At 41.5% G+C, this 25202-nt stretch overlaps 3 protein-coding genes across 4 annotated transcripts; 1 reads left to right on the top strand and 2 right to left on the bottom strand.

The window, feature by feature from the left end:
- Positions 1 to 3541: 3541 nt before the first annotated feature.
- LOC5519149 (glycogen-binding subunit 76A) lies at positions 3542 to 4806 on the bottom strand. The gene has a single exon (XM_001639085.3). The coding sequence runs from the start codon at positions 4744 to 4746 to the stop codon at positions 4066 to 4068; it is 681 nt and encodes a 226-aa protein (XP_001639135.3). The 5' UTR covers positions 4747 to 4806; the 3' UTR covers positions 3542 to 4065.
- Positions 4807 to 5962: 1156 nt separating this feature from the next.
- Positions 5963 to 8360, top strand: LOC125573327. The gene is made up of 2 exons (XM_048733910.1): positions 5963 to 8186; positions 8263 to 8360. Exons 1-2 carry the CDS (start codon positions 6579 to 6581, stop codon positions 8293 to 8295), a joined length of 1641 nt encoding a protein of 546 aa, XP_048589867.1. The 5' UTR covers positions 5963 to 6578; the 3' UTR covers positions 8296 to 8360.
- A 5859-nt stretch (positions 8361 to 14219) lies between these two features.
- Positions 14220 to 24198, bottom strand: LOC5519150 (UDP-N-acetylglucosamine--peptide N-acetylglucosaminyltransferase 110 kDa subunit). Of its 2 annotated transcripts, none has more exons than XM_032364009.2 (15): positions 24021 to 24198; positions 23572 to 23725; positions 23171 to 23414; positions 22394 to 22462; positions 20223 to 20339; positions 19802 to 19881; positions 19452 to 19541; positions 19191 to 19296; positions 18815 to 18955; positions 17598 to 17698; positions 17333 to 17486; positions 16948 to 17229; positions 16405 to 16563; positions 15031 to 16100; positions 14220 to 14869 (listed from the first exon to the last, which is right to left on the bottom strand). In XM_032364009.2, the coding sequence occupies exons 1-15, from the start codon at positions 24052 to 24054 to the stop codon at positions 14707 to 14709; spliced, it is 2964 nt and encodes a 987-aa protein (XP_032219900.1). In that variant the 5' UTR covers positions 24055 to 24198; the 3' UTR covers positions 14220 to 14706. The 2 variants fall into 2 exon arrangements, with proteins under 2 accessions (XP_032219900.1, XP_001639136.2); XM_001639086.3 differs by lacking the exon at positions 24021 to 24198 and adding an exon at positions 23834 to 23995.
- Positions 24199 to 25202: the final 1004 nt, after the last annotated feature.

Raw genomic sequence — 25202 nt, 5'->3', positions numbered from 1 at the left:
CTGGAGTTGCTTCTGGGTCAATCTCCAGCTTGAACTGGATCAGCTCGCCTGTCTTGTCCTGGAAGCAGCCAATGCCGTCAAAGACCTTCTCGAATTGCTTGAGAATTTCTTCACTCTTCGTTGTTTGCTTTACCGTTTTGATTCTTAGATCATTGGGTTCTCTGATACACTTTTCTGGATCGATCTTCAGCATTCCAAGCTCGTTCAATGTCTCCTTTCCTATGAGTGGCGGCGAATCCATTCTTCCCCTTATCACCACAAAGCGAGTCTTTGCACCTCGGTTTTTGTTTCGTATGGTGACTTCAAACTCTCCTTTCACCTGAAGGCTTGTCTGGATGGTCTTCAGCTTTTCTCTGCAGTCTGTCAGATCTCCAATCTCGTCAGAGCGGTGGGAAAGTGCCTTGTACTGGTATTCGTCCATTACGTTGACGCTGGCCCCGCTGTCTGGTTCGACCTGCGCATCCACGTCTCCAAGTCTAACCAAAACTGTACCCTTGGGCTTGCCTGATGTCACTATCTTCACATGGGATAGGTGCTTTGAAGTTAACTCCAGGTACCCACAATCCGATCCACTGCTGGAATCTTCGTGCTCTGGTTCACGACTGACTTGATGGATACGTTTGAATCTTCTTCTATGCTTGTCTTCTGTTCCACCTTCTGACTTGCAACAAACTGCGAAGTGGTTGTACTTGCCGCATTTTAGGCATTGTTTCCCATAGGCTTGGCAGTCTTTTCCCGGCTTGTGTGCACCAGTCTTCCCACAATAGTCACACTTGTGCCTGTCCTTCTTTCTCGCCTCTCCACTTCTTTGTTGTAATGGGGGTTTCTTGGCTTGGGGCTTCTTTTGTGTTTGGATCTTGGCCACTTTGAAATCTTCTTTCATGTCATTCACCTGCTTATTATTCTCCTCCTTCTGGCCAGCATTTTCCATGAATTCGGTCAAATTCCATCTCTTCTCTATGGCTCTCTTGACTAAATCTCCATCTGAGATCGTCTGGATGAGGTGCTCTAGAATCCTCTCATCTTCTTGAGTACCGAACTCGCACTCCTTGGCTTGGTATCTCATTCTGGCTGCATATGTGACAATACTCTCGTTCGTTTCCATCTTTTGTTTGTTGAACGTGTATCTTGCGTTGTGTTTGTTCTTCTTCGGCAGGAAATGGTTGTTAAGTTTCCTCTTCATTCTCGTGAAGTCGCTGTCATCCGCGCTTGGCGTCGGCTCTGGTAAGTTTCTTGCTAGTTTCTTGATCTCAGGCCCTCCATAAATCTTCATCGCTCTCACTTTATCTTCGGTTGTTTTGATTTCAAAATACTCGACCTCCTCTTCAAAATCTTCAAGCCATTCCTTCCAGGCTCTTCCAATCTCCAACTGATTCGTCGGGATGCTGAAGGGTTGGATTCTGAGAGACTTACCACTCGTCAAAACCCTGATTTCGTGAGGTTGCTCGTTCTCTCCCATTTCGACACGTGACAGAATTCATCGTTTTCTTCGATTTTCTCGCTAAATTCTCCCGCTGGAGCTCTATTTTCTTCTCTCTAGGTTTCTTCCACGACTCTTGCTGATTTCTGTCTGATTTCCCGGTCTTCACACGCTGTTTTAAAGTAAACTTGCATCCAGAATAGGTTGTTCAAGTTTAAGCCCCCCCCCCTCTCTCTCTTGCTTATAATTTGTAATGTTTGAAAATGATTCTGTCTGTTGTCCTATATTTTCTGTAGGGCTTTCATGTCTATACCTTATTTCTAATGAACACACCCATACAGAGACAGATCCAGGGGTTAAAATGGGGGTGATTTTCTTCTAAAGACATCATAGAAGTTAACTGTCACTAATTTTTTCTCATATGTCTGCTTAATGCTTTGGAGTATTTGGAAAGGGGTTGTTGGGTTGGTTTTCTGGAGATGATGGTGGCTATTTTTAACTTCTGGTGCACACTTGCAAAGCACAGGATCACATAATTCCCCGCTAGAATACGCAAAGTAAATTAGTGGCACAAAATAATAGAAACAATGCAATCTCAGCATATTAGATTCAAGATCATGATCATTTCTGCTGCTTTATCACACTTTTAGGCCAAAATAATGTAGAATTGTTTCTAGTGTGCACAAGACTTGTAAAATTTAACAATATTTATGAATTTCAGTTAGTTGCCATGACATGAAATTTCACCAGTAGGGTAAGTTACACCAGGGATGTGTAAGGTTATACAGTACACTTACACACACTGGTTATACACAAGGAGGGTTGACCAACAATTTAGTAAAGTACTAAAAAATATTAAGTCATTGCTTAGCACCTTGCATTTATTTTAAAAGTTCCTTTTTATGCTAGAATACATGGGTTGTATCCAAAAAATACCACCCTCATAATTCTAAATACTGTCACACTTGAAAATCTATAGTCAACGCCCTGATGATAAAGAATTAAATTATGAAAACTACATTTTGGGTGGACTGAGAAAGATAAGCTTTTGGAGCAAAAAAAGATTTTAGTGTCCAGTGAGGTACAAATGACTGTGGTCACACAAGTAAACTTGCACCCATGTTTAAGCCCCCCCCCCCCCCCCCTCTCTCTCTCTCTCTCGCTTATAATTTTCAATGTTTGAAAATGATTCTGCCTGTTGTCCTATATTTTCTGTAGGGCTTTCATGTCTATGCCTTATTTCTAATGAACACACCCATATAGAGACAGATCCAGGGGTGGGAATGGGGGTGATTTTCTTCTGAAGACATCATATAAGTAAACTGTCACCAAATTTTTTTCTCATACAGTATGTCTGCTTAATGCTTTGGAGTATTTGGAAAGGGGTTGTTGGGTTGGTTTTCTGGAGATGATGGTGGCTACAGTATTAATTTCTGGTGCACAAGTGCAAAGCACAGGATCACATAATTCCCCGCTAGAATACGCAAAGTAAATTAGTGGCACAAAATAATAGAAACAATGCAATCTCAGCATATTACATTCAAAATCATGATCATTTATTTATGCTGCTTTACCACACTTTTAGGCCAAAATACTCTCTCTCGCTTATAATTTTTAATGTTTGAAAATGATTCTGTCTGTTGTCCTATATTTTCTGTAGGGCTTTCACGTCTATACCTTATTTCTAATAAACACACCCATACAGAGACAGATCCAGGGGTGGGAATGGGGGTGATTTTCTTCTGAAGACATCTGAAGCCATCATATAAGTTAACTGTCACCAAATTTTTCTCATACAGTATGTCTGCTTAATGGTGTCCAGTGGAGTACAATGACTGTGGTCACACAAGTAAACTTGCACCCAGAACAGGTTGTTCGAGTTTAAGCCCCCCCCCCCCCCCTATCTCCCGCTTATTTTTTTATAAGTACTTTTCTTGTTTGATACATTCACTGTACGCCGTTGCAGTTTGACCGCACGTGAAACTATTGAGAAAATTAAGTGAAATCTATGTAAAATCTCCGGCTTTATAGTAGACCTCTGGTATGAAGTAACTGCCTTGAAGAACCGTTTAAAATAACTTAAATACCTCGTCATTTTGATAGAAAAACAGAGGGGCAAAGTTAGAAGTTCTCTATTTAATTTTGTATCAAGTAAAACTTTTACACTAGTGTTTTAGTTGCTGTACTTAGCTTATTACAACGCATTAGCATCGAGTCGACGGTGCTTCCCGGGTCTGTGTTCAGCGTTTAGTGAACTATAAGTGCGTGCTTTTCGATATTGAATGTGGCATATTATTTTCGGGGTGTCAAAGAGCTTCAAAGAAACCGTACTCCCCTTCGCGCCGCCATTTTGTTTCAAGTGATAGCTTGGCATACAAATACCAAGGGGGAGGGGGTGGGTACTCTGCTGTGATTGGAAAATTTCTTTATTTACAAAATGCCTTCAATTTTAGTTATGATCCTTACTGGTTTACGAATTTCATCTCAGCACTCGGTTTATCCCAGCGACCACGCTTAGCGAATTGAAAGTGTATAATGTTTTGCCAACTTATACTATCCCTCGCTTATCATTCTAGTTTGTACAAATCTGTTTGCACGCAACCTGGGATATTACGCAATGCAGTAATACCATCGAATCCAACCGTTCATCCACAGCATTTCACTATATAATTATTACCTTTGTTATTATCCCAGTGTTTCTGTTCGTTAACACAATAACACACGGCAAACTCTATCGTATCTCCGACTGCAAGGCCCACTGGCGCTAGGAGCTTGAAAACGAATTTATCGATAGTTCCTTCATGAGACTGTGACATGAACTCGGCCGGCAAGTCCACGTAGCTTGACCAGTTGTCCGTCGAGTAACGCACAAACACCTTCTTTTCGTATGCGATATTCCAAACACGAATCAAACCGACTAATACCATTCCGTTGTTACCCCCAACAAATGCATTTTCAAGGCTGACTTTTCTCTGTATTGAGTGCTTATTCCAGTCATGCCTGGACGAAGGTTGCATAAAGCAACATTTAAGGTAAGTTTTCGAGTTTTTGTTGAAAAAATTCCTGGCTGTAATCCCGCTGTATCGTAGATGATCATTGTTGTTTTCGTAGTAGTTGTTGTATTTTTTAACGTTTTGCGGCACAGTTGTTTCTTGTCTCTTTCTACTTGAGTTCGGCGATATGATTTTCACGGAAACAAGTTGCCTTCCACAAATATCGGCGAATTTGACGTTCCTTCTCGCTTCAAATGACTGCTTTCTTGTGCCTGTAGAGCTGAATCGTGCTTTAAGACAGCTTGTAAGCATTTCGTGTATTCCATGCATCATCTTCTTTGATCAGTCAAACAAAAAATCACCCGATGTCAGCATGCGAACGCTACGCATGCGCAGTCCTGGACAGAATGACCAACAGCACGTACGCGACATGACAGGTAGCCCAGGCAATGGTTTTGAAGCTTGTTCGTAGCTTCTAATCTATGGCGTTATATTCCCGCCAAAATTCGATCTTGTGATTTGACATTCAAAAGAGGTTTCAATGTGCAACTTTTGTCATGCAATATTTGACGGTCACAATTTAACATGCGTGCATCTATAATGCGATTTTCTATGTTCACAATTCAACATCGAGCGTACCTAATCGTCCAACGGCTACGGTCAAGGATTCAAATGGCTGCTTACTCGTTTTAAAAAATGGCTAGCGGCCAGGGAAAATGATTTAGCTCGGATGTTTTGCCACATATCGAATGTATGTGTACCCTGGCATAGGTCTGCGAAATAAAAATATTTCGTTTGTTGTATTTTCCTCGCGAATTTCGACGGTATTCGAGTGTTACCGAAAATAGCGCCTCCAACCTATGTCTCTTTCCTTAGTAGGGGGAGAAAAGTCATATATTCCGTTACGAAACACCCACCCAAAATTGTATATTACACATAAATATTACAACAACAAGGCATATTCTAATTTTTAAGGCAATTTTATTGGCAATGTTTCACAAAAAATCGCGACTTCAATCCACTCGTTTTACCTCTAAGAATAACAGCCGATTCCAAGCTACGAACAAGCTTCAAAACCATTGCCTGGGCTACCTGTGGATTTATCAAGGTTCGAAAATAAACCGAAATACCAACAATACTCAAAGATACAAGCATTTTTGTTGTTGTCCGACTGTTAACAGTTTGATTCCAGACGAATTTATTAGAATTTCAAATATCGTGCTACTTATCTTCGAGAAAAGACCTCGATCACGGAAATGAATATGACAACTTTGAGAGGTGAAACAAAATTAAAATAGCCTCTAAAGGGTTGGTTTAAGTGTTTTTTCCTATTTCATATAGAACGTTAGGCTGATGAATGCGTGGGAAAGCTAAATTTAGATTCCACTGACTGCACGTCGCCCAGCAAAAAACGTCGTCTGATTAAATTGCCTTTTCATTTTCAATACTAATATCAGTCTACGGATTGAGTGTGAATTTATGAGTTTTCACACCCGGACCATGCATTTAATGAGGTGCTGTTTTGCTAGGCAACGGGCCGACGCTTTCACCTAATAACAACGGCGGGGAATTTGAGGCAAAAACTCTTCAGAAATATTAGTACCTAGACGTTTGGCAGCGCACTTTGAAAAGCAAAGAATTTTGTTGCCACTTCAAGAAAGAGTCTTGCAATAATGGGCAAGTAATTAGAATTTGTAGAAACAACATCAAAGTGATGCATTCTACCGTTTTTAAGAAGCTATGTTTCTGGTACGTTTCTGGCGACTTTCTAAACTTTCGAATTCTTGGGCAACTATGTCATAAGCCAAGTAATTTGACACAAGCTGTATTCAGTAGCTCCGAGCACCTGTTAACTTACAAGTTTAAGCTCGAATATCCAGGAAACGATAGAATATTATTAAGAAGTTCATATGAGGCATTTGTAAAGTAATACTTCAAAAATATGTGCCTAACGCCAGTATGTCAAGAGGGCTCGGCAGAATAAAGTAATGTTCGAAAGTGCTAAACATGTCCTATGGTTGCGAATGTTTGTGCTCGCGTATAAAAATATTTTTTGTCACAAGCCAGCAAATAAGAGATCAGCGGCGCCAACATGGCTGCCACGGTGTTTCTGTGTCTCTGTTTAAACGATTAGTAGTAATTTGTACAAGCGACCTTGACCAATTATGTGGCCTTCGAACCTTTGCTTGGCTCAGACACTGAGGTTTATGTACTATTTCACCAAGTTCATGACCTTTTGGTGGCCTAGTAATCGTCAGTTTGTTGGTGTGCTCGATGGGGAACTCGTTGGCAGCCATGCTGAATCAACAAATTCATCATCCCCGAGTAGACTTGTCTACAGCAGCGCCTATCTCAAGTCAATAAGCAAGACTCAAAAAAAGCAAGTGCTCCCCAAAGATCTGTGGCAGGAGCTCAACTCCCTTGGAATTAGGAAACCATTTAGATCGAAACGAAAGCGACGGCCATTAAATTCCGGTCACCCTGTGTTGGACTCAACAGGAATCCCGCCTTTGTCTGAGACATCTGCGGCGCCCCCTAGTCAAACTGGAGTTGGCATCGACTACTCGCGAATTGCACCGGCTAAACCGTCTATACCCAACATCATGATTTGTAATCTTCGCTCCTTAGCCCCAAAAGTGGAAGAACTCGAGTGCGTAATGGAGCATAACGGCGTTGATATTGCCTGCATTACGGAAACGTGGCTGTCTGATGAGATCTCTGATTCCCAAGTGTCCCTGAAGGATTTTACACTCTTTCGGAAAGATCGCCCATCTCACGCTGGTGGAATAGCAGCCTATATTAGATCCGTTATTCCCTGTGTACGGTTGTCGGAGGCTGAACTCTCAGGTGCTGTTTCGGAGACAATGTGGATCCACGTCAAACCATTCCGGCTTCCTAGATCGGTGTCCACCATTCTCATAGGAGTCATATATCACCCTCCTCATGCATCTGCGGAGGATAATAACATGTTGTATTCACATGTTCAGGAGACTGTTGACCGTTTTTTGCGGTCTCACCCTGAAGCTTTGGTTTGTGTGACTGGTGACTTTAATCCTACATCGACCAAAATTTCACCTGTGCCGTTCAAGAGATCCGCCGGCCTCACCCAAACTGTGAATGTCTTAACCCGCGATACTGGGACACTGGATTGGTGCCTGACTAACAATCCTAAATGCCTCCAAGTTCCCAAACAGCTCCCAAAAATTGGCCGCAGCGATCATTACGGCGTTCTTATTCAACAAGCCCCGCCAAGTCAAAAGGGTGTCAAATGCACGATAACCAAACGAGACACGAGGGACAGCGCCCTGCGGGGGTTTGGAAGTTGGATTACGTCATTTTCTTGGGATGAGGTATATTGTCTTGACAATTGCAAGGAAAAGTTCGAACTTTTCTATCAGATCCTGTCAGATGCGATAAGCCAATTCCTGCCACTCAAGACGTTCCGCGTCCATTCCACGGACAAGCCTTGGATTTCGACAAAAACGAAATCCTTTGTCGTCCGAAGACAGCATGCCCTTGTGCGGTATGGAAAGGACTCTCCAGCATTCAAAATGTGGAGGAATAAAGTTCAAAAGGCTATTTCATCTGCCAAAAAGTCCTTCTACAATAGCAAGGTCAAAAATCTTAAGGAGTCCAGTGTAGGGAAGTGGTGGAAGGAGATAAAGAATCTTTCTGGAGTTTCTGATGATTCTGGGCAGTGGTACCTCCAACTGGTTGATGGTCTGATTATTGACTCCGTTGACTCCCTGTGTGACAAGATCAATGACTTTTTTGTAAGTCTCACCTCGGGTTTCACCCCCCTGGCACAGTCGGATGTTAAAGAAATTATTGTGGATTCTGTACCTCCAGACCTGCTCGCAACGCCATGGGAAGCAGAATTAGCGCTCCGCGGGATCAAAGTAAAAAAAGCCCCTGGCCCGGACGGTCTCCCGAACATAATCTTAAAGGAGTTTGCTCATGAGCTTGGTCCCGTTGTTAGTGACATTTACAACGCGTCATTGGTTGAGGGATCGCTCCCTTCCCTGCTGAAAAGTGCAATTGTAAAACCCCTTCCCAAGCAGAAACCCGCTAAGTCTGTAGAAAAAGACATTAGACCAGTTTCTTTAACAAGTCAAGTTGCTAAAATAATGGAAAGTTTCACCTTGTCCCGGATTACGCCCTCATTAACTAGTAAACTTGACCCCAAACAGTTCGCCCTTGCAGGTAGATCAACTTCTCAAGCGTTAGTCTATTTATTACATCTCGCATTAGAAGCGCTGGATAATGGCAACTGTTCGCTAAGATTCTTTTTTGCAGACTTCAAAAAGGGCTTTGATATTATTGATCATCGTATCTTGCTAAGTAAGCTTTCTAGCTATGGGTTACACCCCTCCTTAGTCAGGTGGGTTGCCGCTTTTATTCAAGGCAGGTCACAGAGTGTCCAAATTGCTAACTCGTCATCAGCTTGTAAATCCCCAAATGGTGGAATTCCTCAGGGAACCAAATTGAGCCCCATTTTATTTGCAGTTATGGTAGATGATCTAGTGCGCGCCTGGGGTCCTAGGGTGAAATACGTTGATGACTTATCTATTCTAGAAATAATTCCTCGCAACGCTCCATCTGTCATGAGACATATGGTAAATAATGTCAACAATTTCGCACAAAATAATAACATGCTGTTAAATCCTAGTAAGTGCAAGGAGATGCGGGTTGATTTTTTACAGTACAATAGTTCTCAGTGCCAACCAATAGCGGTCGGCGGTTCCGTTATTGAGTCAGTCACCAGTTTCAAGCTTCTCGGTGTGTATATCTCTTCGGACCTTAGTTGGTCATCGCACTGTGACTATGTGATCAAAAAGTCAAACCGTCGTCTCTATGCACTCAGAAAACTAAAATCATGTGGTGTCTCAGAAAGGGATTTAGTGTCTGTATACTGTTCTCTTATAAGGTCCATCTTAGAGTATGCCTGCGTTGTCTTTTCCAACCTTCCGCAATACCTATGTGCTGCCTTAGAAAGAATTCAAAAAAGATCTCTAGGAATAATTTTCGGTAGTGGCCTTAGCTACGAGGACGCCCTCGAACGCGCATGCTTGTCTTCTTTAGAGGCGCGGCGTCACAATGTGTGCAGAAAATTCATAAGCAATATCAAACAGGGGAGCGTCTTATACCCCCTAGTGTCAAGCAGACTTATATCCTCCAATTCGCCATACTCCCTAAGATCTAAGCGCGCACATAGTGTGGTTCCGGGTCGCACGGACCGTTTTTCCAAATTCGTCTCAGCGCAATATGCTAGGGATTTAATGTTATTATGAATTATGTATGGTGTAATGTATTTTGTAGTTAGCTGACCCCACCGGTCATTCAGTTGTAAAAGAACTGCAAACGGTTGAAATAAACGAGCATTATTATTATTATTATAATGTATCGCTAGTTGTTCTTTAGTTACTTATCTATTTATATACGAAGTAGAAACTTGGTCGGTTTGCCCTTCGCCAAACGAGACACAAAATTCAAACCCACGTTGTTTGGTTGTTTTTGCTGGAAATTATTCTAAGTGTGCTCACTCGTGTTTAGCGGCTGAATAGGGAAAGCCACCAGCTTGTAACATCCATGCATGCTTATTCACGCAAGAAACTAAATGGTAACGCGGTTTCTTTCCGTTTCTAATACCCTCTTCCGTAAAAAGATGAGATCGCGAACAAACTTTAATATTACTTTGGCTTACGATAATACTGTTAAACTGGTTCTTGGGGTAGAATTTCTTGTTTAATTAAGTAAACCGACTCTTTTCGTAAGTTAGTATGCAAATTTTATTCTCATAATCTATGTCACTAAATAAAGCTGATATCAGGCCCATACCCAGGGGGGTGCAGGGGGTGCGAACACACCCCCCCTCCCCCCCCCCCCCCCCCACAACGATATTGCACTGGTTTTGAGTGACGTGGCTTTCAATTTCGCCTGCCGGTAGTTCTGGCGCTACCTTGAGGAAAAGGAGAGCGGGTTCCGCGATCAGCGGACTAGATACGGCAAAAAAAAAAAAAAAATCCAGATGCCGTCTTACTAAGCACAGACACATCTGCACAACATGCTGTGTGTGGGAGGCAACAGGTGGAGAGGACCGTACTCTTGCCGAACACCAGGGTCCAACGAAACACCCCTATAGAGGAGATAGACAACTTTAATCAATACATGAGTTATTTGGGCGTAACACAGGGTATCACAGGAGAACGCTGCATTTGCCTAGGGTGTTATCGTGATTTTACCTAGATTTTGAGTTTGGCGAGTAAGGTATTTACCTGAAATAGATTTACATGAAAGGATATATTTCTTTTTATTGCTTCAATCATATGTAAGTATATTATTTGTGTAACCAAGCAAAGTAATTCTTTTACACGAGTCCCCATTTTCATAATGTACAATAAATTATATATTGTGCCTGAAAATCGTTACTTATTAGGTATAGAAAGACCGCAAGTAAGTACATTTATTGTCTCATAGAGCGGATTTCGGAAGACTGTCGTGAGTTATTCACAATTACTTTTGTAATAAACTCCTATAGGTTTTATACACTATGCATACACTATAACCTGCACATCAGAATTAGACTTGAGGCTCTAAGCCCTATTTTAACAAAAATACGCCGATCTAAGATAGCTCATCGATAACGTTAGCGCTAACTCAAATACGTTCTCCAAATCAGGTTATTTTATCAATAAGAATCAGAAAAAGAGAAAACTTAGGGAGTGTGTTAGAATAGTGTTTGATAACTAATGGCGGCAATTCGTTGCTGCTGCTACTAAAACATCAATCGATAGACGCGCCTTCCTTTGACTTTTACGTTCTCAAATTCCTTGATTAAAACACAAACATGTAAAACCGATAAGTTTTCATGAGACTTGGCAAGGTAATCACCTAGATATATAAAGGCAAGGTTTAATGCAATGTCAACAAGAATTTCGAATCATAACTCGACACCAAATACGGGTTCTGTCTTCAAATAGGCCTTACTTTCACCTAATAACAACGGCGGGAAATTTGAGGCAAAAACTCTTCAGAAATATTAGTACCTAGACGTTTGGCAGCGCACTTTGAAAAGCAAAGAATTTTGTTGCCACTTCAAGAAAGAGTCTTGCAATAATGGGCAAGTAATTAGAATTTGTAGAAACAACATCAAAGTGATGCATTCTACCGTTTTTAAGAAGCTATGTTTCTGGTACGTTTCTGGCGACTTTCTAAACTTTCGAATTCTTGGGCAACTATGTCATAAGCCAAGTAATTTGACACAAGCTGTATTCAGTAGCTCCGAGCACCTGTTAACTTACAAGTTTAAGCTCGAATATCCAGGAAACGATAGAATATTATTAAGAAGTTCATATGAGGCATTTGTAAAGTAATACTTCAAAAATATGTGCCTAACGCCAGTATGTCAAGAGGGCTCGGCAGAATAAAGTAATGTTCGAAAGTGCTAAACATGTCCTATGGTTGCGAATGTTTGTGCTCGCGTATAAAAATATTTTTTGTCACAAGCCAGCAAATAAGAGATAATGTATCGCTAGTTGTTCTTTAGTTACTTATCTATTTATATACGAAGTAGAAACTTGGTCGGTTTGCCCTTCGCCAAACGAGACACAAAATTCAAACCCACGTTGTTTGGTTGTTTTTGCTGGAAATTATTCTAAGTGTGCTCACTCGTGTTTAGCGGCTGAATAGGGAAAGCCACCAGCTTGTAACATCCATGCATGCTTATTCACGCAAGAAACTAAATGGTAACGCGGTTTCTTTCCGTTTCTAATACCCTCTTCCGTAAAAAGATGAGATCGCGAACAAACTTAAATATTACTTTGGCTTACGATAATACTGTTAAACTGGTTCTTGGGGTAGAATTTCTTGTTTAATTGAGTAAACCGACTCTTTTCGTAAGTTAGTATGCAAATTTTATTCTCATAATCTATGTCACTAAATAAAGCTGATATCAGGCCCATACCCAGGGGGGTGCAGGGGGTGCGAACACACCCCCCCTCCCCCCCCCCCACAACGATATTGCACTGGTTTTGAGTGACGTGGCTTTCAATTTCGCCTGCCGGTAGTTCTGGCGCTACCTTGAGGAAAAGGAGAGCGGGTTCCGCGATCAGCGGACTAGATACGGCAAAAAAAAAAAAAAAAATCCAGATGCCGTCTTACTAAGCACAGACACATCTGCACAACATGCTGTGTGTGGGAGGCAACAGGTGGAGAGGACCGTACTCTTGCCGAACACCAGGGTCCAACGAAACACCCCTATAGAGGAGATAGACAACTTTAATCAATACATGAGTTATTTGGGCGTAACACAGGGTATCACAGGAGAACGCTGCATTTGCCTAGGGTGTTATCGTGATTTTACCTAGATTTTGAGTTTGGCGAATAAGGTATTTACCTGAAATAGATTTACATGAAAGGATATATTTCTTTTTATTGCTTCAATCATATGTAAGTATATTATTTGTGTAACCAAGCAAAGTAATTCTTTTACACGAGTCCCCATTTTCATAATGTACAATAAATTATATATTGTGCCTGAAAATCGTTACTTATTAGGTATAGAAAGACCGCAAGTAAGTACATTTATTGTCTCATAGAGCGGATTTCGGAAGACTGTCGTGAGTTATTCACAATTACTTTTGTAATAAACTCCTATAGGTTTTATACACTATGCATACACTATAACCTGCACATCAGAATTAGACTTGAGGCTCTAAGCCCTATTTTAACAAAAATACGCCGATCTAAGATAGCTCATCGATAACGTTAGCGCTAACTCAAATACGTTCTCCAAATCAGGTTATTTTATCAATAAGAATCAGAAAAAGAGAAAACTTAGGGAGTGTGTTAGAATAGTGTTTGATAACTAATGGCGGCAATTCGTTGCTGCTGCTACTAAAACATCAATCGATAGACGCGCCTTCCTTTGACTTTTACGTTCTCAAATTCCTTGATTAAAACACAAACATGTAAAACCGATAAGTTTTCATGAGACTTGGCAAGGTAATCACCTAGATATATAAAGGCAAGGTTTAATGCAATGTCAACAAGAATTTCGAATCATAACTCGACACCAAATACGGGTTCTGTCTTCAAATAGGCCTTACAACTCACACAAACTTACAACCAATGAGGCATAACATTTCTAAAATAAACTTTACCTTTTATCTGGAAATCAGTGACTGTAACTCAGAGAAGCAGCTCATTCGCCATTACCACTTGACGTGTCCATGGTTCCGTTTTTAGCGCCATTCTCGATTGCACTGTTCTGTTAGCTTGTCGCGTTAATTTCTCGAGAAAAGCGCCGCTTTTTTCACATGATTCTTGCACCATGATATAAGTTAAACACGATGTAAAATATCATATCGTTATCCAAACGATTGATAATCATTTCAGTGAAAAATTCCCCCCAAACCGTTGTAAACCCGGAGGGATGGCCAAAATTGCCAAATTGGCCAAAATTGATTAAGCAAACATGCAAAAATAAAAACATATCCAGGCTTGGAAATTTTTGGACTTGTTTATGTGCCTGTAAAAAATCACATGGCTTTCAGAGATCGAAGCTCAATTTCCAGCTCCCTTCGCGATGGCTGGAAATAGCCTATCAGAATCGAGTATTCAGTCATTTCCTGCGTATACGTAAGGCTAAGTTCAAACGCCGTATTATTCATGAGCCGTATGAAGATGAAACAAACAAGTTGATTCATCTGCATTGAATACGGCTCACGGATTATACGACGACACATGGATTCTAGAGTGCAACCTTATTCCAATAATGTGATTGACTTCAATAAACGTTCACACAGTCATCATAACAATTTTCCTTTTATTGCATTTTAAAACATTTTGTCTTCCATAACAAGCGAAACACCAAAAAAAAATCAAAAACACTTCCGCATTTATTTACAACCATCTTCTGCATATATACTCTTTTTCAACGTCTCTTAGGGCTTGTCAGGTGCAAAGCATGGCGAGGGATCACGCAGAACAGATATTGGAGTAATGCATGTATATATAGATGAGTCCCGTGTTTATCAGAGCAGCGCTCAATTTTTCATCTCGCACCCTTTTTTGTTTGTGTGCGCTCTATCGCAGGATCTCGCGCATCTCTCGTCCTTGGCGTGCTGCCCGTGTGTGATAACGTGTTTATCAAAACACAGCTTGTTGTCGTAATACTATTGCTAGAGCTAGCCCTTCTCCCCTGATCGTGCTTCGTGAAGGGCGTTACTACAGAGTTATTACTTTGAACACTTGGCGCGCTACAGCTACTTGTAGGACGCGTGTCTAACACATTTATGATTTTGAGTAGTCCGTGATATGGTCAACTTCCCCTCCCTTCTCACATCGCCGCCACATAGCGAAGAACAAATCCTCGAGGTCGTGCGTGTACTGTCGCGTGTTGAACAGCGGACTCGTAAACCGATTTCTCCATACTTTGCGGCGGATTTTCTCGAAGCTGAAAAGAAAGTTCAACATAATCAGTATGTGTATATGCCTCCCCCCTCCACTCCCTGACCCATCCTTATTCCTAATGTCGACATGGTCGTAGTAACAGTTTCTTCAGTAGTGGTTGAATTAGATAATTCTAGAAAAGACAAGGTCGGCGTAACAACTTACTGTCCCTTGTCGTTGCCGAGTCGTACTGCGATCTCCTCGTAGTCGCCGCGTGAATCCGCGATCAGCTCGCTACACCCGAGCGCGTTCAGCTGCGAGGAAGCGACCCTGGAGGCGAGCGTGTCAAGCGGCAGGGTGACTACGGGACATCCCGCCCATAGCACGTCCATGCACGTGGTGTGACCGTTACACAAGGGCGTGTCTAGACACACGTCCGCAAGCTGACCCCTTCGGACATGCTCCTCCTTGGGCGCGACGGGCGAAAAGATGACCCTGTCCTGGGACAGCCCCATGGAAGACACCTCGGCCTTGATGTTGCTCTCGCCCACGGCAGGGAACTTGAGTAGCCAAAGCACAGAGTTAGGGACTCTTCTCAGGATGTTAGCCCAGGTCTTGAGCGTCTTGGGGTCGATCTTGTACAACTGGTTGAAGTTACAGTAGACGAAGGCATCCTCCGGGAGGCCATATTGGGAGCGGCATGTCAAGGGCATGGTGAGGGGTATCCTTTCCCCGCTATCCTTGCAGCCGGAGTACTCCTCTTTCTTCTCCTCCACCAGCGCGGTGATTTTCTTCACAAAGTTCAGGTCGCTCTCGCCGTTGAGCACTCTGGTCTGAATGTGCTGTTGCACTACGCCGTTGTGGGTGGGGTCTAGGTTCGCCTCGTTGGATGGTGTTCGTAGGTTCTGCATCAGGTGCGGGAACATCTGCTTGTGATCTCCGACGAAGAAAGTGTTGGGCATATAAGCCAGTTTCTCTGAGTATTGGTCAGCATGCTCTAGCGGGGACGTCGTCTTATCCGTGATGATGTAGTCCATGTAAGGAGCGCCACTGGTGCCTGGGTACCCCAGCCACATGGCTTGGATGGCCGCTGGCCGAAGCGCGAAGATCTCGTTGCGTGCACCCTTGGTGTAGCCATTCATGTTGACTAGAATGTGGATGCCGTCGGCGTGGATGCGGTCGGCGGCTTCTCCGTGGCAGGCAACTGATGAGAGGTCTGTGAAGTGCTCTGCTTCGCGGGAAATCTTCTTACGGAAGCTTGTGTTGTCATCAGCAGTTAGGGCGTAGCAGAATACCTACAGATGCATACAATAAACCACCATCCTATGCGTCAATGTCAACCCCAAGGTTTCGCAATGAGACTACGATAATTGTCACCAATGAACGCCTCGCGTGATGAGGCTTTTCTACCGCAAAAATCAATCCAAACGAGATGTATATTCCAGAGGTGAACAAGATACACTTGAATCACTGTGAAGCTCAATCCACCCAAATAATCTATAGTACATAGATTCCCAGATTGTTAAAATATTTTACACAAGACCGGTCTAGAGTTTTTAAAAAGAAAGAGTGGACGGATGCCATGGTGTAGGGACTCACCTCTACTCGAGTACGGTCATGGAATCCTGGGATGCTCTGCATCAGATGAGATGTGGGGTGATTACCGAAGTCGCTTGACACGTAACCGATGCGCAAGCGTCCCCCGGACAAGTGGAGGTCCTTGGGGTAGACAAATGGGGCCTTGTGAAGCAATGCAACCTAGGCAAAAAAAATACCGCTCAGACAAATAGCTAGGGTTATTTTATTGTACTGAGATGATTTTCTTTCAATAATTATCTCAATTAGTACCCCAAACACTGAATTCCATTGAAATCACCTAACACATACCAGATATAAGATCAATACTCGTGACTAACAAGGGTAGGCCCGTCTTAAGTTTAATTCTACTGCGCGACCGTCACTTTTTGCACAAAAAAAAAAATAATTTGGAGGTCTGTTACTCATCAGCTGCTACGAAAAGGTGTTATGAGGATCACCCTTTCCTTTGGAAATTCAAGTGACAAATGTAATGGGATATGTTTGTACTTCCTACACACAGGCTACCATAGCTGACCACAACGGCCTTGTGGAACCCATACACACCTTCTCTACGCACAAGTTACCATGCCTGTTTGCAATGGCCCTACGGAACTCGTGAGTCAGTGGATAAAGCATGCTGTGGTGGGGGTGCACTGAAGGTAATCGATTGTGTTCTAGCTGCTCTGCCACAATGTTCACCAGTTTCTTCATCCTGTTGTCATAGTCTGTCCAGTCGCATATGATCTGAAGGCAGTGTGCAAGGTTGCAGTATGCATCAGGGAAGCTAGGCTTCAGCTTTAAAGCAGTGCGGTATGATTGAATGGCCTCAGGAATGTTGCCAGAATCCTGGAGAAAAAGAAGCAGAAATCAGTACCATCAACAATGCAGTAGAAATTAACGAGCTTCCACACTAACAATAATGCATCTCATTTGTGGGTAAGGAGCTTACCTTGTGAACCGATGCCAAGTTGCTGTGTGCATCAGCAAATGCAGGGTTAATCTGGATTGCACGGGAGTAACATTGGATGGCTCCCTGGATGTCCTGCATCTCCTTCAGAAGGTTGCCCATGTTGGAAAATGCATCGGCAAAAGTGGGGTGGATTCTGGAAGAATGTTCAAAGATATTAGAAAATTAGAGATTGGTTTGAGACGTTTGGCTTTTTCAGGCTTAAAAGCAAAGGGTTCTAGACAGTACAAGCCCCATATTATCTCACCTTATGGCCTCTTTGTAATGAAGCAAAGCCTCTTGAAGTTTGCCCTGTTGTTGAAGCACACTTGCTAGGTTGGAATGTGCCGCTGCAAATTCAGGGAAGATCTGCAAACAAAAACAATAAATAAATGTTTCTGCTTGGCTGCATCTTGAACCACTTGTTTGCACTGCTAGCCCTGGATACCTTGATAAAGACATCGGCGCCCATGATGCCAAACTCCTTAAACTGGCAAACTTTGAATAAATGTCACGTAGGAACATGGAAGTGTAAGGTAAGATGCAGCTAAGCCTTTGTCCAAGGAAGATGGACACAGCTTGGCTCCCATGTGTTAAAGTTTCAAATAATGAGAGCAGAGATGCTTTGTCTCGACATATTCCTCCACTTTGTCTACTATCTGCTCATATGAGCCACCAAGGCAGCAGAACACTAATGATATGAGAAGGGTGCCAACCTCAACGAGGGGGAAGGGGTGGTTCATGTAAGATCTGCTGGTATAGAACTTTTCTCCTTAATTGTCACCAGACACAACACAGTGGATAAGTAAAAGATTGGGGTGTCTGCCAAATCCAGTATTGTTTTGTACAGGATAATTCTGACTGTGGCCAACTGGCCTGCTAGTATTGTCAGTGTTAAGAAGTTAACCAACTTTGCTTTTGCCAGCTTGAAACATAGATGTCTAAGGTTGGATGGACCCTTATCTGTGCTGACTCTACCATTAGGTGACAGGGTTTCTGCATTCGGTTTCTGTGGCAGGGCAAAGACCATCACAAACAAGAATGATGCCAGGGGTCCAGGATACAGACCTCCCCTCTCTGGCACTCACATGGTCCATAACCTCTAAGAAGCATCAATTGACAGCTATTGAATGGTTCAACTCTTTGTATGTATTTCCCTTGCTGCTGTTGGAGTTTTAACATTTTATCCAATATTGACCTGGCTGCATTCTGATAGTTAAGATTAGTTTTCTAACATTAGAGGGCAGGGAAATTTTGCCATAGTTGTAAAAGTCAAGTTTGCTCAGCTTCTTCTTGAAGGTCTTACAAGATCTGGGCTGCAAAACCTTGGTACTTCTGCTAAGATGGCACCAGGCATCAGGTTAGATTGTGAAACTTGAGTACTTAATGACAGAAAAAGACCTCCTGAATGGCTTTTATCATCTATCTAATCTTCCCTTCCCTAACCATGACCTATAATAGAGCCGAGGGATGTGTTATACTAACCTCAAGAGCTTTGCAGTATAGCCGGATGGATTCCTCGATCTTGCCCTGCTCTCGTTTGATGTTTGCTAGGTTGTTAAGAGAGTCTGCATGGGTTGGGCTAAGCTGTAAAGCTGTGTTATAGCATTCTTCTGCCTCAGATACCTGGGATGAACATGATAAGTGTTTTAATTTTAACTTATAAATCATTAAGGTCAAGTTTCAATGTGTCTTTATTTCCTAATAAATATTGATTTTATCATGATGGTAGAAAAATGTGAATGTTGTATAAATACAGTAAAGCAGAGCACAAAAAACTCAGACTTTCAACTAGCGAGTTTAAGTATGCAATATATTTATTATGATAGTAGTGTGTTCTTTAATAAATATTGTTTTTTACCTTTCCTTGTTCCTTGAGGGCATTCGCAAGGTTACAATAAGCATCTGGGAAGTTAGGTTGTAGCTCAATCGCACGGCGATAAGTATCAACAGCTAAATCAATTAATCTGCAGGATAGAATTGTACCAAATTGCTATTAAGTGTTTTGACAATAACCCTTTTTAAGAAATCAAACAACAACAGTAATAACACTTAAACACAGCATTTTTACAATAACACTAAGATATTTGAGAACATACTGTGCAACAAGACAGTGTCTTACCCTTGTTCATAGTAGACACATGCTAGGTTCCCGTGCACAACGGCATGGTTTGGACTGAGGTTGAGTGCACGTAAATATGCAGCAACAGCCCTGTAAACAAATGTATAATAGCTAGTATTAGCTGAGATAACATGCCATATCAAAAAAAAAAAAGGAAAACTAAATGCAAACTTGATATTGATATGAAACGTGCAAAGCATTTAAGGTAAGCTATGAATCAACACATGGTTCAAAAGGTATGTAATACGCCTCTGTAAAACTGTGTAGTTGCACTGACGTTTCGATTGCTAGCCCTTCATCAAAGCAAAAGGTAAATAATTGGTATAAATAAGTTTTTTTAAAATTCTCACCTATCAAATATTCTAGCCTCTTTGAGAACATTTCCAAGATTTATATAAGCATCTAAGAAGTTTGGATCCAGTTGTACAGCCTAGAATGCAATAAAAAAATGTTTAACACATATGTCAAATCTAAACTGTTATAAAGTGTTAAATGTTACATTTGTGAGCATGCTAAAAATAAAAAGCAAGATTGGCATGTGGTATTAGGATTACCACAATCACATGGGAAAACCACACCTTTGTGACCCTCTGAACTTATGTTGCCCACAGTAATGAGTGCGCCAATAGATGTTTATTCAGACATTTCAAAACTTCCAAACATCTGGGTGGTGTTTAGCCATAATTGAAAGACCTCAGCAAATAAATGTGACAAAATACAGAGAAAAGCATATTGTTATAGCATCTGTCTGTTTCAATAAAGTCATCTTACCTTTTCAAAGTGGTGTATTGCCAGCCAGATCTCTCCTTGAGCGTTGAATACACATCCCAGGTTGCTCCAGGCAACAGCAAAGCTAGGCTGGGTCTCAATGGCTTTGAGGTAGCATGCCTTTGGGTACAATGAGTAGCAGCAAAACAGGGGAGAGCAGAGAGAGCAGCAGCGCAGAAAAACATGCGGGAATTCAGCAGCAACAGCAGAGCAAAGGGAAGAAGAAGCAAGACAAACAGCGAAAAAATGGCGACGGCAAGAGCAAAACAGCAGCAAAAAAGAAGTTATGGCATATGTCTCATCCTTTCACTTTGAATACAGTAGGCATAACTTTTATGTCCAAAGTTGGGAATTAAACCACAGGAACCCATCACAAAGACAAGTAAGAAATTACAAATCACCCTCTTCCTAATATGTCATAAATTTTTTTTTTCACATCCAGATTGTTTTAGTATGAAAGATTTCTGGTATTGTTTTTGCAAAGCTTTCCTGTGGGTTTTGGACATATTCTAGCTGTAGATGCAAACTTGAGACTGTTAGTCTGGCAAACATATTCCCTCATAGCTATGGTCTAGCAGCTGTGCCTACACTCGATGAGGTTTTCCATCCATTGGGTGGGCTTGAGTAATGGCTAAATGAAATTCAAACATGAAATGAAAACTATACTTGAGCACTTTGATGTCGAATGAAAATAAGTACAGTACACAAGTTGTGAAAATGGGGTCTTAGCTCCTTAACCCCTTAGGCAATTTACAAAATTGAAAGAAAGTAGCAATCACTTCAGAATAACTTCAAGACATTTTGGGATTACTTAGTAAAGCAACACAAATATGATAACAATTACAAATTGAAATATACTTGGGGAAAATGACCCAGAGTACTTTTAGGCGAGCTGAGATAGGAGACAAAGCTATGCTGACCAACCAGAATGAGGGAATATGTTTGTTTTATGCACTACTTTTTTTTCTCAAAAAGCATGAGAGTAAACCATTAGAGAGGAGGTTGAAAAGCACCGTGCTATCAGCAAAGCAGCCATCTGTGGTCAGGTCGTAATAAAACATGGTCTCTGAAGGAATGAATTGATTAGTTTTCAATTGGCTGTAACCACAGTATATACTTTACTGATAGCATAGTACAGGCAGCAACATAGGCCCAGCATAGAAAGGTATGGGACAGCGAGGGGAACTAGGCGTGGCCTGCCCATACGCCTGGTTGGTCTCGGTGGATCCCTTCAGCCGGTGTACTCCATCACTCACCCTGTGTTAATTTATGAGAGAAAACGAGAGGGGAAAAGAAGGGACTTTTAATATGGCTAGTACTTTTAACTATCAATACCAATCAAAGAACACTTCTTCCAGACTTGCCATTAATATATTCAAATCTTTCCAGCTGCAGTTTTTTTTCAGCTACAAGTTTTACTTAGGATGCAAGTCTATAGAAGAAGTGCTTATTGACCTAAATGTCAAAAAGACATAAATAGAAGATAGACACAGGAGTTATTGCATCTATCATTCCAACCCAGGTCTAATAATCCAGGAAATTTGAGCAAGGCAAACAATCGACAAAGGTCAGAGACACCAAGCTGTTACTTCTCAACATGTAATCTGACCAGAAATTTCAGAGTTTGCCTTGCAAATTCCTTTCTATCAAAGATAATTGTGTTTGGACAATACTTATCAAAAGGAATATGGAGCACACGCAGCTGAGATTTGTTTGCAAAACAGACTCTAATTGCAAGAAATCATCAGATGAGCTAAAGTTTCACCCTAAATCCCACCTGCTGAATGGCTTTATCTTTTTTTTGACATAACATCCCACTGAAATACTAATTCATGTTTGATTCTCAATACCTCAGGATTAGAGTCTGCTTTGGATAGCGTCTGGGGTGAAATCTTAAATGCACTAACTATGGATCACAGACCAGCTCTTGTAACAAGCAGGCAGAAGTAAATAGGTGTTCAAACACCTACAAAATTCTGCAATGCTACACCAGTGTAGTCATGAGAGTGACTAAATTCATTGCCCATGCTTACGCTAGCTTTAATACAGAGAGCTGGACAAATTCAAAACAATAAAATCTGCAAGACCTGGGTGACCCATGAGCCATTTCTTTTTCTTGCATTTATTATTGGTTTGATGTTAAAGGTAGTTGAAATGATGAGCTACCAGGATACCTTAGCCTCCTCAAGCCGACCAAGAGCTTTTAGCAGATTACCCAAATCACTTCTTACACAGTAGAGGTCCTGAAATGTCCAGAAAACAACAGCACAAAATTACAATGTTATCACCAGATTTTTTTCCCCGTTATATCAACAAAAATTGAAGCTATTAACCTGTCTCTCACTTTCTTAATTAATTGTAGCACTGGTAGATGATGCTGATAAGCACAAAACAGATCAAAACAAAAATTTAATTTCAGACACTTATTTGTTCATTAGATATTGGGTGCGACATTCACAAGATTCTCAAATGTGACACCACTTCACATCATACCATTTTTTTTTGAAGAGAAATAATTTTATTACTACCAGTTAATATCTTGAGCTAGATATACTGTTCTATTTAACAATGCTAAGACTTTATGAGAACCAAGAAAAACACAAAAATATTTCTATCAACTGGGTTAGTTCATTATAGTAATCCACTATTTCCCGTAGTCTTGGACTGACTGAAAAATTATGAAGTTAAAAAAATGTATTAAAATAGTATAGTTGGAATTGTGTATTATTGACCAATGATAGGAAAACGCACTACAGCTGGTAGAACAATAGGGTAGAGCCTCGCCTGGCCAATGTCGTGTATTATATGTTCACACGTGCCTACTTCCACACAGACTTAAATGCTACGCGATCTTCAACGTCCTTTGTGGAAATGCTTGCCGCAAAAGCGCGCTTCTTCAGAGTCGTAGACGTTAAAGAACGTGTTATCTAACAAGTAGACTTATTTCTTACCGGGTTATACTGTAGAGCGGTCGCATATGCGTGCACTGCGCCTTCTAGATCACCAGCCGCTACCAAAGCAGCAGCTAGATTAATATAACCATCTATAAAATCCGGCTTTAGTTTAACGGCGTGTCTATAGTTTGCCAACGCGTCCTTTAGTTGACCCCTCTCTTTGAAGACGTTGCCAAGATTGGAGTAAGCCTCGGCCAACATTGGGTTTTGTTTGATGGCTAACGTGCTAAAATGCGCCGACCTTTAGGATATAAAACACTGACGTTAAAAAGGCAGAACTCCCAGTTTGTCGACATTTCATTTTTTTGTCTTTATGGTTAGGTATCAATAAGTTATGAGAACGGCTGTGCGCGAGTTTTATCAAAAATTTTCTGAACAAACCCCCATTTTATACAGACCTGTCTAATCGTCGACATTGGAAGTGGATCGAAGAAAGTAGCAGAAGTACTCCAGTGTTGTCGGGTTCCCTTCGCCATAACTGCATACATATCTGCTCCGCTCTGTCGTAATTTCCCGACTGGTATTCTCGGTGTGCTAACTCGGCGAGAGTGGCTACAGATTGAAAGAAATTTGAGTGAATACAACGCACTGTTGAGGCAGCCATGTTTTTATCGCGCGGCAGTTCACTTCGTGGATGTTTACTGGCGGTTTTAGACTTACATGAGTCATCCAGAATGGCCGTTCCCATGACCATGACTGAATAAATCGAGAGGGAAAGCGATATAACCCTCCAAAGCACAGAAAAGGGCTAAAATTCATCCGAAAAAGCAAAATGGCGTCTATTATTGTATGCATGACAAACGACGTCATCTGCGCACACGCAAGGAAAGCCTCCCTTTAGTCTCACCAGTATAATTCGGGTTTTCCGACCAATATTTCATCTTTCCCCAGTACAAAATGTCCGTTTCCAATAGAAAAGTTTTCGTATTGTCAGTTTTTCAGGCTTTGGCTATAATGAAAGCTTTAGTTTCGCAACTATTCCTGTTTCATGTTCGAGCCATCAGTCTATGGGCCTGATGAGATTCCAAATTCCTTATACATTTTGTCTCGCGTTGCTCAGGATGACGTAATCGTTGTTCGGTTTCAATCCCACGTGAGTGACAGTTGATGAGATAGAAATTAAGCCCACATGTATAGAGAAATCCCATTTATATCAGTTCCTTTAAGAAATTTGACACCACCGTAGCTTTCGCAACAAAGGCGAATGTAAAGTAAATTACACAAAATCACATTCTGGGATAAACCTTCAGCAAACGATCCCATTTATTCGGCAAAAAATAAACAAAGTGAAATATAATTTTGATTTCGTGATGGGGCAAAATTTAGATTCTCCTAATACGATTTCGTGCTTCTATGTTCCTCCCATTGAAACGATTGCTTCCGAGCGAAATCTGACATAAATTACGCTACGCCAAGGCTCAAGTAATGTGCCTTAGCTAGAACTCTTAAATGAACTCCCATTAGATTGCACGTCTTTATATTTAAATTTCAGTAAATCAACAATGGCAAATTAGGCCGTGGACATCAGGCATTTCGCTATCAAACATGTGGCTTCCCACCGGCACCGTACCCCGCTGAAACTGATTTCACCAATTCATATATGGCCTTCTAAGAGACAATGAATTTCCGTATATGGGCAGTTCACGTGATTGTTAAATTGACAAGATATTTTATCTCTAGCTGGCTTCGGCAACTTGCTTTGCATTTCGCCTCGTAGAAGTCGACGAAGCAGCACCTCAGGTAAGTGTCTTTCTTTTGCATGCGGGCAAATGACAAAAAACGCCTCCTAAATACTGTTGCGGGTTGTCTTCAGGAATCACCTTCAATATGTCAGACAAGCCAGACATCTCCGAAGTCACCAAATTCGACAAATCCAAGCTCAAGCATACGGAAACACAGGAAAAGAACCCTCTTCCTACGAAAGAGAGTAAGCGCTATATTCTAAAATTTCGCGTTCTATAATCTTTTGACAGCACCGTAAACTCGTCGCCACCGTTAAACGTGCTTTTTATTTCGAAATTTAAATATT

This window comes from Nematostella vectensis, chromosome 10, assembly GCF_932526225.1.
Source record: "Nematostella vectensis chromosome 10, jaNemVect1.1, whole genome shotgun sequence".
In the NCBI taxonomy this organism is placed as follows: domain Eukaryota; kingdom Metazoa; phylum Cnidaria; class Anthozoa; order Actiniaria; family Edwardsiidae; genus Nematostella; species Nematostella vectensis.
The sequence above is the reverse complement of the archived record's forward strand: the minus strand, read 5'-3'. Positions and strand labels throughout refer to the sequence as shown.